This window comes from Bos javanicus, chromosome 3, assembly GCF_032452875.1.
Source record: "Bos javanicus breed banteng chromosome 3, ARS-OSU_banteng_1.0, whole genome shotgun sequence".
Lineage (NCBI taxonomy): Eukaryota > Metazoa > Chordata > Mammalia > Artiodactyla > Bovidae > Bos > Bos javanicus.
The window spans coordinates 67,695,467-67,710,254 of NC_083870.1; the positions used below are offsets into that span (position 1 = coordinate 67,695,467).

At 36.9% G+C, this 14,788-nt stretch overlaps 1 protein-coding gene across 3 annotated transcripts in view; it reads left to right on the forward strand.

Annotated features, from left to right (window-relative positions):
* PIGK (phosphatidylinositol glycan anchor biosynthesis class K) overlaps positions 1 to 14,788 on the forward strand; it is a 136,356-nt gene that overhangs the window by 39,864 nt on the left and 81,704 nt on the right. For all 3 annotated transcript variants that reach the window (XM_061411543.1, XM_061411544.1, XM_061411542.1), the window contains exons 7-9: positions 516 to 633; positions 817 to 927; positions 12,139 to 12,311. In XM_061411543.1, the coding sequence (XP_061267527.1) occupies positions 516 to 633; positions 817 to 927; positions 12,139 to 12,311 (402 nt within the window). The remainder of the gene's footprint in view (positions 1 to 515; positions 634 to 816; positions 928 to 12,138; positions 12,312 to 14,788) is intronic.

The following is a 14,788-nucleotide window of genomic DNA, read 5'->3' on the forward strand; positions in this document are numbered from 1 at the left end:
CCCCAGCTTAGTGTCAGGCATGCTGTAGGCCCTCAATAAAATTTGTAATACTCATCATATTCTGATTCAGTTACATGTTTATGTTTTTGTCTTCTAGTTAGATTTTGAGATTTTTGAGTATGGTGACTGTCATATATATATATGTGTGTGTGTGTGTTTTTCTAAAACTAGCTCAGTTTCTAGGACTGTGTGAGTGCCAGAGAAGTGCTTTTTGAATTAAACATTTGTTTGGACTCGGAGTTATGTGTCATAGATAAGGGAAGGGAAAAGAGTTTGGGCAGCCACTTTGTGGTACAACCACTGCACTCTGTTGAAGTGGTTTCCCCAGATATGATTTTACCTTTAAATTTTCTAGTATAGATTTATATTGGGAATTCTATTGAAAAATCTCAAATTTTTAGCTGATGAAATGATTAAGATATGACTTAAACATCTTATGGAAGTATTATAAAATACTAATCAATGTATGATTAACAGCATGATTCATGTCATAGATACTATCACTTTTCTTTCAGCTACAATGAACTACTATTTATTATTGATACTTGTCAAGGAGCATCCATGTATGAGAGATTTTATTCTCCTAACATAATGGCTTTAGCTAGTAGCCAAGTGGGAGAAGATTCACTTTCGGTAGGTATATTTTCTTTTTTCCTGTTTGTAAATGGCATTGTTGTTGAAATATGTAGCTATTTCTGAAATTACTTATGTAGACTTTATATCTTAGGTGGAAATTTTGATTATATTTTAAATATTTTGTTGTAATGATCATATGTCTTATTAGACATGTACTTTTTTTCTTTTGCTTTTTCATAGCATCAACCTGATCCTGCAGTTGGAGTCCATCTTATGGATAGATACACATTTTATGTCTTAGAATTTTTGGAGGAAATTAATCCAGCTAGCCAAACTAATATGAATGACCTTGTAAGTATTTGCTTGATTTGATTATAGCACGATAGCCGTGCTAACCTTTCTCATACTTTTAGGGTACTCTTCCTTACGCTGAATGATGCAAAAGCAGTTTCTAAGAGGGAATTTCTTTGTAATATTGGCCTGGCTCAAGAAACAAGAAAATTCTTAACCATCTAACTTTACATTTCAAGGAACTAGAAAAAGAAGAACAAGGCCCAAAGTTAGTAGAAGGAAAAATAATAAAGATCAAAGCAGAAGTAAGTGAAATAACAGCTAAAAAGGCAATAGAAAAGATTGATGAAACTAAGAGCTGGTTCTTTGAAAAGCTAACAAATTGGCAAATCTTTAGCCAGACAGACTTATTAAGAAAAAAAGAGCCCAAATAAATTCAGAAAAGAAAGAAAGCAATTACAATCAATATCACAGAAATGCAGAAGATCATAAGAGAACATTATGAACAGTTATATGCCAACAAATTAGACAGCCTAAAAGAAATGTATAAATTCCTAGAAACATGCAATCTTCCAAGACTAAATCATGAGGAATTAGAAAATCTGAATAGACCAATTACTAGTAATGAAACTGAATTAGTATTCCCCCCTCTCCCCACAAAAGTCCAGATCTAGGTGGCTTCACAGGTGATTCTGCCAAACATTTAAAGAAATTTAATACCAATCCTTCTCAAATTATTCAAAAAAATGAAAACAAAATTGAAGAATAAAGAACACTTCCAAAGTCACTTTATGAGGCTAGCATCACCCTGACACCAAAACAAAAGAATTGATACTACAAAAAAAGAAAATTACAACCTAATATCCCTGATGACTGCAGGTGCAAAAATCCTCAACAGAGTACTAGTAAACTGAATCCAACAATACTTTGAAAAGGATCATGCAGCATGATCAAGTGGGACTCATTCCAGGGATGCAAGGATGCTTTAACATTCACAAATCAATTATGTGATGCACTGCATTACCAAAATGACTGATAAAAATCATATGATCATTTCAATAGATGCAGAAAAAAATCATCTTACAGAATTCAACATCCATTTATGATAAAAACTCTTAGCAAAGTGGGTGAAGAGAGAATATCCCTCAGTATAATAAAGGCCATATATGAAAGATCCATAGCTAACATACTCAGCAATGAAAAGCTGACAGAAAGCTTTTTCCTCCAAGATCAAGAACAAGACAAGGATCCCCACTCTTGCCACTTTTATTCAATATAGTATTGGAAGTCTTAGCCACAGAAATTAGGCAAGGAAAGAAGTAAAAGGCATCCAAATTGGAAAGAAGTAAAATTGTCACTAATTGCAGGTGACGTTTTATAGAAATCCCTGGAGTCTCTACCAAAATACCATTAGAACTAAAGTTGTAGAATACAAAAATGTTACCATTCAGTAAAGTTGTACGATTAATATACAAAGATTGATTTAATTTCTACACACTAATGAACTATTAGAAAGAGAAATAATTAAGGCAATCCCCCTTACAATTGCATCAAAAAGAATTAAACACCTAAAGATGAATTTAGCCAAGGAAGTGAAAGACTTGTGTTCTGAATACTCTTAAGTACTAATGAAAGAAATTGATGATGACACAATTAAGGAGAATAAATCCATGATTCTGATTTAGAAGAATTAATATTGTTAAAATATTCCAAAATCCAAAGCAATCTACAGATTTCATGTAGTCCCTATCAAAATACCAAAGGCATTTTTACAAAATAGAATTAGAACAACTAATCCTAAAATTTGTATGGAACCGCAAAAGACCCCACCCTACTAACTAAAGTAACATTGAGAAAAAAGCAAAGTTGGACATGTCACACTCCCTGAATTCAAAAAACTATGCTGCTAAGCTACAGTAGTCAAAACAAGTGTGGTACTGGGAGCCCTCTTATAGTTGCTAGATGGGATGTTGTCTACCCATGATGAATCATCTAATAAAGCCCAATACATTTTTGAATTACTTCATTGAATTTTAGATTTTAACAGGTGGTAGCAATGAGATTTGAAGTGAACTTCTCATGGCTTTCAGGGACAGCAGGAAACACAGGCGTGGCACCCTGTGAACTCTTTTGAGTTCGTTTTCTTTCTTGCTCTTTCCAAGGGCCATTGGCAGGTTCCTTTTGGTTGAGCTCTGTGCTTTGTGTGTTTGAGCTCATGATCTAATTGGCTTTCCACAGTTCAGTATTTTGAGTGGAAAACTAGTCTCTTGATTCTGTCTCCAGATTCCGTATTGGGAACTGTGTTGGTTTTATATGTATGTCCCCATCTGGAATCCTTTCCTAGATTCCCTGCTGAGAACGACTAGTGACAGCTGCAGCTTTTCTTTTGCGTGGCATCAGTCTGCAGTCCCCATTCTCTGAGGTCTGCTGATTCAGACCTTTCCTCAGTCTCTATTTTCTTTTTTTTTAGTTACTATGCATTTGTTTTAGTGTGCACGTGAGGTAAAGGCCATTGTTCATGGGTATCTTGGAAGCCAAAAGGCTGCAAAGATTCGTGGGTACAGGACAGACATTTAAAAGTTGACAGAATGGTCATCACTTAACCCAGGGATGCCCATGTTAGGATAAGTTGGTCACAGAATGGGTTAGACTGACATCTCGGTCACCTGCCAACCTCAAGAAAACTTGTGTGCAACAAGATACACTGTGAAACACCCCAGCATTCCCAACCCCACCACAAGTCCTTTTAGGTATTAGTTTGGCTCTGAGAAAACCAAAGGTCTGGCTAGAAGAAATGTGATCCTGTATGTCCAAATAGTTGAGCACACTGTCTTCCAGCACACCTACTTATTTTATATTTAAGAATTATGAATCCTGGAAGCTGTAGTTATTTAGCAAAATGGCAAAGCTTTACTAAAATCAACCTAGAATTATGTTAGGAAGAATGTCCTAACACAATAAGGTCACTTAATCAGTTCAGTTCAGTCGCTCAGTCATGTCTGACTCTTTGCGACCCCATGATTACAGCACGCCAGGCCTCCCTGTCCATCACCAACTCTGGGAGTTCACTCAGACTCACGTCCATTGATTCGGTGATGCCATCCAGCCATCTCATCCTCTGTTCCCTTCTCCTCCTGCCCCTAATCCCTCCCAGCATCAGAGTCTTTTCCAATGAGTCAACTCTTCGCATGAGGTGGCCAAAGTATTGGAGTTTCAGCTTTAGCATCATTCCTTCCAAAGAAATCCCAGGGCTGATCTCCTTCAGAACGGACTGGTTGGATCTCCTTGCAGTCCAAGGGACTCTCAAGAGTCTTCTCCAACACCACAGTTCAAAAGCATCAATTCTTCGGCGCTCAGCTTTCTTCACAGAACTAAAATGGACTGGAATGGGTGAATTTAACTCAGATGACCGTTATATCTACTACCGTGGGCAAGAATCCCTTAGAAGAAATGGAGTAGCCATCATGGTCAACAGAAGAGTCCGAAATGCAGTACTTGGATGCAATCTCAAAAGTGACAGAATAATCTCTGTTCGTTTCTAAGGCAAACCATTCAATATCACAGTAATCCAAGTCTATGCCCCAACCAGTAACGCTGAAGAAGCTGAAGTTAAATGGTTCTATGAAGACCTACAAGACCTTTTAGAACTAATACCCAAAAAAGTCCTTTTCATTATAGGGGACTGGAATGGAAAAGTAGGAAGTCAAGAAACACCTGGAATAACAGGCAAATTTAGTCTTGGAATACAGAATGAAGCAGGGCAAAGGCTAATAGAGTTTTGCCAAGAGAACGTACTGGTCATAGCAAACACCCTCTTCCAACAACACAAGAGAAGACTCTACACATGGACATCACCAGATGGTCAACACCAAAATCAAATTGATGATGTTCTTTGCACGTCACTTAATAAGTACCCTTAAAAACAAGGGTTCCCAAGTCAAACAAACCAAATGGAATACCTGATTTAATTAATAAGCAGAAGTCTCCAAAAGCTTTCAAAATTTCAAAATAACTTCACTAGAATCCTTGCAGAAGTCTAATGAAAAATTAAACCTAGAAAAGATACTTAAAACAATCATTGTTCAATTGAATTGTTGTTCAATTGTGAACAACTGGGACACTGGAAAAGAAATTGTTCTTAAGGGCCTAGGTAAGTTTTTCAGCATCAACTAAAATGGCCCCATATGGGCCCCTTGCAAAGTTGGTGAAACAGGGATTTTTGGGGTAAAGTGCTAAATTATTTCCTTAAACATTTAGAGGAACTGAAAATATTCAGCGCCTAGTAAGAATTTATTTTGGCCTTATACCCTAAGCTAAATACACCCAGAGGGAAAGAAACATTCCAGCAACAGGTGGGTGCATGCCATTCCTTTTTGTGAGTCCCAAAGCCTCTTCTGTTCATCTCAGAATACTTGTAGATTTTGGGACTTTGGAGACAGTTGTTCTGCACTTAATCTGTGTCTTTGTGATACAGATTTCCTATTCCCATCTTCTTTGAGACTTAAGATCCATTCTTTAAATATGCAGTTGTTTCTCTTCAGGAAAAAAAAGAGGGGGAAGAAATATTTGGAGATTGGGCAGATAAAAAAATCTTAGGTGTGTTTTTCACTAATATTGGTAACTATAAGATCTCTGCATCTGTGTGTATCTACATATTTATGCTGTAGATATGCATGTATATGTGTAGCCTCTGGATGGTACTGCAAAATTATTTTGTAAAAGAGCTTTATTTAGTTAGTTTGACCTCAAGCTCATAAAGATTGGGCATTCTGAAATTCTCAGAAATGTTAACAGAAACTAACTGAAATGCTTTTCAAAGTTATGTGATCTGAGATATTTTTAGTGAAGAAAAGCTAATTTAAGGTTGTTGGTTAAAGCAAACATCTTTTTAGAATTATCAGCACTAGGCTTGAAAGAAAAATAACTGGGTATGATGTATCCCTAAGTAATCTAAATAATTGTTAGGAGCAAGTAAGTAAATATGTTGTTGTTTAATTGCTCTTTTATGACCCCATGGACTGTAGCCCGCCAGGCTCCTCTGTCTGTGGGATTTCCCAGGCAAGAATACTGCAGTGGGTTGTCATTACCTTCTCCAGGGGATCTTGCTGACCCAGGGATTGAACCCATGTGTCCTGCATTGGCAGGCGGATTCTATAAACATAAGTAGGGTAAAAAGCTTTTAGTTGAGTTTTTCAAATTAGTTTCCCAAATCTTCTCAGTAAATTGAAACCTTAAAGTTTTGCCAAAATTAAGTTAAATGCTAGAAATGTAATGAATTATAGATCTATTATAGATCTCTCCAAATTAAAATACTGAACCATGGAATTATTGAACACAGGTTTGGGTCTTTCTCTTTCTTTCTTTGGCCACACTGAGTAACTTGTAAGATGTAATCTTAGGTTCCCAGCCAGGAATTGAACCTGGGCCGTTGGCTGTGAAAGCATGGAGTCTTAACCACTGGACTGCCAGGGACGTCCCTTTGGTTTCTTATTGTAGAAGAACTAAGATAAATTTGGGTTTATTAGTAAGGATGTACCATGTGGCTATACCTTCCACAATCTCTAGTGATTGAGGCACCCACTTCTTTGGGAAAATCATATGAATGTTAATGAAAACCTTGGGATTTCTTGGAATTATCACTGTCCCTATCACCCTTAATCCTCAGGTGAGATTGCAAGAATTAATGGGGAAAAAAAAAAAAAAAACTGTGTTCAAGAGGAACAAGAATTAATAACATGAGACTGAATGAACTGATAAGGATGATTTTAATTTTTATAACTTTGTGTTTATAAAGTATTATGGGTTCTTTAATGTTTTTTTTCCAGATTTAAAGAAATCTTTTTCCTTAAGCTGTCAACAACTTGGTAGGATATACCTTGGTGAATAAGGATGAAACATTTACTTTTTCTTCCTATCTGATCCCCCAAATTCAGAAACTCTTAGTGAATATTCTTATTTTCATTCTCTTTGTAACAGGACACAATTAGAAATATTGACTGTATTAATCTCTTTTGTCTGGAATGTTTTATAGTTGAGAGAGGTGTACATCAACTCAGATATGACCAGACAGTTTTAAGAAAACTGCTTGGAAAAATCAACCGGGTACTTTGCTTCCAAAGTTCCAGCGAAGCAATCTTAAAAAAGAACTTACATGGTCAATCATTATTCTTGTTGCACTTCTGTAAAAATCAGGCCAAGTTTAATACAGACAGATTAGTTTTACTGTGATTATCTTGGTTTAAAAAATCAAGTAATCATAGAGAGAAAAAATTATATTTGTACCTTTATAGATAATGGACTCTAATTGTCTTTCTGGTCTTATTATGTACCTATAAACTGAAAGTGGATCCTGTATTTGTTTAGTTTCCTCAGATGACAATGACTCACCAAATTAATGTTTCCAGTTTCCTCTCATCATTTTGATTTGAAATCACTAAGAACAAAGGCAGGCATCCTTGGTAGCTCAGCTGATAAAGAATCTACCTGCAATGCAGGAGACCCTGGTTCGATTCCTGGGTTGGGAAGATCCCCTGGAGAAGGGATAGGCTACCTAGTCCAGTGTTCTTGGGCTGCCCTGGTGGCTTAGTCGATAAAGAATCTGCCTGCAATGCGGTAGATCTGGGTTCAGTCCCTGAGTTGGGAAGATCCTCTGGAGGAGGGCATGGCAACCCACTCCAGTATTCTGGCCTGGAGAATCCCCATGGCTGGAGAAGCCTGGTGGGCTACAGTCCATGGAGTCACAGAGAGCCAGACCCATTTGAGAGACTAAGCACAGCACAGCACAGCACAAGAACAAAGGCAGCCTTTGAGCCCTATCAGAAGGGACCTTACCAAGTATTTCTGACTGCTGACACTGCTGCAAAACTAAGAGGTATTTAGCCTTGGGTACACATCTCAGAGCCAAGGAAGATTCTGTCTGACATCTGGTCCTGTCCAAATGCAGGAGACCTCCGAATCAACCTGACAAAAAAGAGAAATAACTCACATTGATGTAGACTGCTTCTGCCCATGATGACAGATCAATACTTCATACTTTAACTGAAAGCTCTTCTTCTTTGCTTTCCCTTCTTTAGTCTGGCATTTACCTGGAAAGACAACACTGTTATCCATATCTCCCAAGCCATTGTTTAGAGGGATAACCTCTGGTATTTAGAACAACTTTTTTCAGATTAGGAGAAAATCTAATTGACCATTGGCTTGATGGGCAAAAGCAGCAGAACTTGCAAATGAATCCATTAACAGTGCCACCTAAGTAGAAGTAGTTTGTGCCCTGATAGGATTTGTCTTGGTTTGTGATGGTTATTTTCCTTGGGTCTATGAATGCCTAGATGACTGGTATATAAGCAGATAATACCTTTTAGGTTATCTAACTGTGCCCCTGTCTGTTCTAGAAAGGACCTACCAGAAGGCATTTAGGATTTGAAATTGCTTCCTTTGGCAGGGCAAGTTTCCCTGATAAGGAGTAAATAAAAATGAGAATATGATCAGAAGCCTCTCCGTAACTCTTGAAAGTATTACAGAACCCATTGAAAAAGTGCTAGCTGCCTGGAAAGCTTTCTTAGGCTGTGGCTGTAGTTGTTCTTGATAATAGAATAGTCCTTGATTATCTTTTAGGTCAACCAGGAGATATCTGTGCTATGGCTAGTATTACCTGCTATACCTGGATTGACACGTCTATGGAAGGTGAAACTCTATTACATAAGGTCGTTGAGCAAGCCAGTTGGCTTAAAAGGCTAACTCCTTCAATGGGGTCTTTGGTTGGTTTGAGTATTGGGGACCATGACTCTGAAGTGCATTCTAAGCACTGGGGATAATCCTGCTTATAATAATCAAAGTAGTCCCCATGGTGGGTTGTATTTTCTCAGAAGCTTTAAATTCATATTCATAGCTGCCGACCACCAAGCAAATGATCTCCCTAAGACTGGAAGGTCAGAAATGGAATGAAGAAGTATGACCAACTTAAAATTTATGAACCTGGAACCAGCATCTCTGGGTGTCATGGGAATTAAGCAAAAATGTTATGGTTTCTCTTTATCCCCCATCACCCCAGACGCAGTTTGCATGATAAAACTCTTGCCTTTTTATTGTTCCTCCCCCCAGAAAGGGAGATATCCTGGCCTAAAAATAATTTTTTTTTTTTTTTTGCTAATAGCTACCTTGCCTTACCTTTCTTCCTGTGAAAACCTATTTTGTACAACCCCTCGGAGAACTCTTTCAGTTGCTGGATGGGATGCTGCCTGACTTCATGAATTGGCCTGAGAGAGTCAATTAGATCTTCAAACTAAAAAAGTAATTAACAACAGTATGGTTCTGGCACAAAAACAGATATAGAGAACAATGAAACAGAATAGGTAGTCCAGAAATAAACCTATGCTTGCTTATTTGTTAATTTACAGTGAGGGAAGTAAGAATACAGACTAGGGAAGAACACTCTCATGCACCTCGATGTTCATAGCAACATTATTTACAACAGCCAAATATGGAAGTAACTGTAAGTCTCTACCAATAGATGAATGAGTAAAGATGTGGTATATATATACAATGAAATATTACTCAGCCAAAGAAAATAATGGAATTTTGCCATTTGCAACAACACGGATGGACCTAGAGGGTATTATGCTTAGTGAAGTAAGTGAGAGAAAAGACAGATACTGTATACTATCACTTATATGTGGAATCTAAAACATAGAAATAAGAGTCAGAGACGGAGCAAACAGATTGTTGTCTGATGGGTGAGTTAAGGGGAGGCACGGGTGAAATAGGTAAAGAGGATTAAGAAGTATAAACTTCTAGTTATAAAGTAAATAAGTCATAGCAGTGTAATGTACAGCATAGGGAATATAGTCAATGGTTTAATAACTTTGTATGATGACAGATTGTAACTAGTCTTCTCATGGTGACCATTTCGTAATGTACAAAAATGGCAAATCACTATGTGGTGCATCTGAAACTAATGTAATTGTCTCAGTTATAATTCAGTTTTTTTAAAAAGTGAAAGTATGTTTTTCATTTGTTTTTTAGCAGCAAGGAAGAAAATATTTATTGTGTACTTAACAAAGCCCACCAGGTTGTTCACACAGGAGTACCTTCACTATACCTAGAACTTTAATTTTATCTTTGTTTATTTTATCTTTTACTTTGTTTCTTCAACCTTCCATCTGTTTTGTCCTTGTTTGACATTTCACTTTCTTAGCCTTCCCCTACCCATTTTTTCCTCCTTTGCTTCTTAATTTATATCATGAACTCTTCTTATTTCCTGTTATTGCTTTCCTGAATCTGGAAGGCACTGTGATATTATACAAATTACTTAAGCTCTTTGAGCTTTAGTTTGAAGGGGAGATAATAATTTTTGTATACCTCAAAGTTATTGGTAAACTTAAATGAGAATATCTACAAACTGCTTCACATGGTTCTTGGAACACCTGTGTGCTATAAATTAGAGTTGCTCTGCCCTTCCCCATCCCTCTCCTGTCGTGTTGGTGATTACCTATGCACATAGTCTTGTTGCCACAGGTGCACAAGTTCTGTGGTGTCTGGGCCTGTAATGGTTTCCTTCAGATAGCCTGGGCTTCTGCCAAGCTGGGTTCTTTGCCTTATACATCTCTACAGCTGCTCCTTTATTAGAAATGCTCTTATTTCCCATCTGTAATCTTCCTGTTTCTTTCAAAAAATAGCTTAAGTCCCACTCCCTCTTTTTTCTTATCCTCAAACACTTAGAAGTTTATTTTTTTCTGAATTAGAACCTGTTACCTTTTTCCCTGTTGCTGCTGCTGCTGCTGCTGCTAAGTTGCTTCCGTCGTGTCCGACTCTGTGCGACCCCATAGACGGCAGCCCACCAGGTTCCCCCATCCCTGGGATTCTCCAGGCAAGAACACTGAATGTGTTGCCATTTCCTTCTCCAATGCATGAAAGTGAAAAATGAAAAGTGAAGTCACTCAGTCGTGTCCGACTCCTAGCGACCCCATGGACTGCAGCCTACCAGGCTCCTACGTCCATGGGATTTTCCAGGCAAGAGTACTGGAGTGGGGTGCCATTGCCTTCTCCGACCTTTTTCCCTACCTTGCTATGTTTATCCATCTCTGACTAGACTTGAAGAGAAGACCCAAGTCTTATCAGTTTTTGTATCCTCTATGAAAGGTAACCATGTGACATATGTATAGTGGGCACTTTTTATGCTTTGCATAGTGAATGAACTTGCGTCTGGCATTGGGGTTAGCAGACATTTGATCCTGCCCAACATGTCCATAAGACATTTGGTCCATGGCAAAGGATCCTTGAAATTTGGCTTGTCCAAATGTCCATGAGCATATTTAGTTCATTCCAGATGGTTCTGGACAGGACCAAATATTAAGGACCTTTTAACATGGACCAAGTGTCTGGTAGGGGTCCTTGGCAGTTCACTGGTGTGGAGTATCGGGTATAAGATTGACCTAGAAGTTACTGTGAGATCTGTGTAGTGATGAAGTTGTAGTTTTCAGACTATTCCTTGGAGCACTAGGGTGTCTTGAGGTTCTTTGGGTTTATGGATAAATTAAGAAAGGTACCTGATTTTTAGAATAGTGTATGTAGCTTCACAGCAGGAGGACAGGGGGATGGATATCAAGGCTATGCTTTAGCTTCTTGCAGTCCAGAGCAGCTCTGATTTCATCTTCTTTACATACTTGTCTATTATATAGTAAATATTTTATTGGAATTTAAAATTTGAATGAAGGGTCATGGTTGCAAAATGTTTAAAAAATTGCTCTGGTAAGATCATTCTACCGAGATGGATATAGATGCAGAAAAAAGCAGTTTTCTTGTCATAGTGTTGCCTGTGAGTTCTCATAAATTTCCCTGGTGGCTCAGATGGTTAAGAATCAGCCTGCAATGCAGGAGACCTGGGTTCATCCTTAGGTTGGGAAGATCCCCTGGAGGAGGGAATGGTTACTCACTCCAGTATTCTTGCCTGGAGAATCCCATGGACAGAGGAGCTTGGTGAGCTCCAGTCCATGGGGTCTCAAAGAATTGGACACGACTGAGGGACTAACACTTTTGCTTTCATACTTTGTAGCATATGATTTAAAAAAGGGAATGTTGTTTTCCTCCCTGGCCAGCTTCCTGTTTTATCAATAACCTATTCTAATGTCTGTAAAGCTTTCCTAAAGTGTCAAGCAGTACAGTAGCAATGAAAGTTTAATCTTTAGAACTACAATGTTGTGTTAATGAATTTAATATAAGCTGTATGAATATGTAAGCATGCGCATTCATTATTGCTATACATATTTTTTTCAGTTTCAGGTATGCCCCAGAAGTCTGTGTGTGTCTACTCCTGGACATCGCACTGATCTTTTTCAGAGGGATCCTAAAAATGTCCTGATAACCGATTTCTTTGGAAGTGTACGGAAAGTGGAAATTACAACAGAGACTATTAGTTTGCAGCCAGATTCAGGAGTCGTGGAAAGCAGGTATTCATCTTAAATTATTTTTTGAATAGAGTATTCTAGTCTCATGGTTTGTAAATTTTTATGTGATATAATAATGAGATGAATATTTGTATTTATAAATAAAATTGCACCTTTCTACCCATTCTTCACTTTAGTTGGTTCTTTGCTTTTCAGATTAATGGGCAAAAGCTCTAAATACCAGTGACAAGCTAAGATCTTGATCAGGGTTATGTTGTAGCTCCAAAATATGATGTTTGTAAGTAGTGTGAATTCAGACTTGCTTTTAAAAAGATGAAAACTTCCCTGACAACTGATTATGTCTGAGCCATACTTTTCTGTCAGTAGAGGTGTATATGCTGGTTCAGAAGACCTTCATAACTGGGCAGGACATTTCAAAGATTAATACTCTGTAACAAATGTGTATTTTGTCACCTATTGCAGTAGAAGGTATTAAATGACGTAACACTGAATAGGGAAGCTGGCAGCTGGGCATTTAGAGTATAATAGGCCCTAGGAATCTGGCAGAGGCAAGGCAGATAAACATAGAAAGAGGAGATCAGTACCAGGAGAATATAGATGCCAAATGTGTACTTCAAACTCTAGCACAGTGCTTCTGTTTTCAGGATTTCTCTGGACTCCAGCAGTCTGATTAGTTCTTTGCCGTGTGTTTTGTTTCCCAGAGTCTGGGTGGTTTATGAGTCTGGTTCAAGCCTATCTCTGGCTTTTGTCTAGTGTTGTATTCTATTAAACAGTTTATCTGGGGCTGTTGTAAATTTGAAGTGGCTTTTTATGAACAGGTCCCACTGTTCAGGATTTCTCTGGGGTCCCTTAGTTATTAGTTAGGGAAAGGAATGAGAGAAGGAGAGGTAGGTATACTCCAAGTACTCTCCTCTTGAGGAGTGGATTGTGTGTGAGTGAGTAGTGTGTGCATGCGTGTGTGTGTGTGTGTGTGTGTGTGTGTGAAAGAGTGAGAGACTGAGAGAGACTCGTTAATTTTGGCTATGTGACTTTAGAAGTATAGATAGTGTTCTGTTTTTCTTCTCTGTAAACATTTTTAAAGGCAACATACTTTGTTGGGGGTTAAGTAGTATCTCAGTTAATATTTATTTTTTTGAAATACATAGAAATTGATATTGTTTGCCATTCAGCTTTGTTATTTGGAATTGTTTCATGCTATCTATTGGAAACACATACTCCAGGGAGCTTTCCTGGATTGCCAAATGGCAACATATAAGTTACTTTAAATTTTGAAAATTTCAAAGATTTGTAATTGAGGTTGTGAATGTTTTAGAAATAAATTTTAAAAGCTAGTAGTAAATGTATTTCTTATGAAGATTTGAAATTGATTTTATTATTATTTCCTATTATGATATTCAAAGTCTAGATTTTTTTGTTTTCAATTTCCTATGTCTATTGGCTTTAAAAATATTTTCTCGAGACAACAGATGATATCCAACAACAGTATTACTTTTATTTATTATTTAAATACTGTTTTTAAGTTGCTTTTGTAAAATAGGTAAACTATACCTTAATACTTAGCAATTGAAATTGAGCTACTGTATGTCTTTTACCAGGTTCATTTTGTAATTTTCCTTGAACCTAAGTCCATAATATACGGGATACACCTTTTGTTAACCATCTGAATATTGCATTAATTTCCTATAGTGATAAGGACTGTCTTTATACTTCCTCTGTACTTATTTTCTATTCTGTTCACTTAACACAATATTAAATATAATAGTTGTACAATAAAAATGATTTCAGTGGAATTCTACTAAGTTCTATTATATATTCTGGAAAGATGAAATTTTATCTCATGAAGTATCTCTCTATATAATTCAAAAGCAAAAGTTGGTGCTGATAATTATCTTCATTTATCTTTAATTAAGGAGAAAATTATTTTAAGCATCAATGCCAGATATCAGACACTGTATTTTGTTTTTTAATTTTTATTTTATATTGGAATATAGTTGATTAACAGGGTTGTTGCTTTCAGATGCTCAGCAATGAGCAGACACTGTTGAATTTGAGCACCCTCTAGTGTTTATGAATAAATTTTATTTAGAACATTGCTCACAGATGGTTTCATAATTACTGATACTTGTTATCTAATTAATTTAGGAGGATTCAATTCTCAACATATTCCAGAAATTTTTTCTTGGGTGATACAAATATTATCTCATTATTATAGGTGCTATTTATATGCAAATATGAGTGGCAGTTGGATGTTTGTTTAGAGAAAAGTATATTTAGAGATCAGCTATCACAAAAAGCTACTTTATTAAGGAAATTTGGGGATTGAATGCATATGTAATTTTACAGATCTTAGGTTAAAACATCAATACAATTACTGTTATTAAAATCGACAGTTAAGCTTTTAAAAATAATATTTTATACATATATTAGGAAAATAATGGAACTCATTTTCCAGATTGTCTATATTTCATATTTTGTGTATTAGAGCAAGCTAAACTAAATTCCAATACAATGGAGAACAT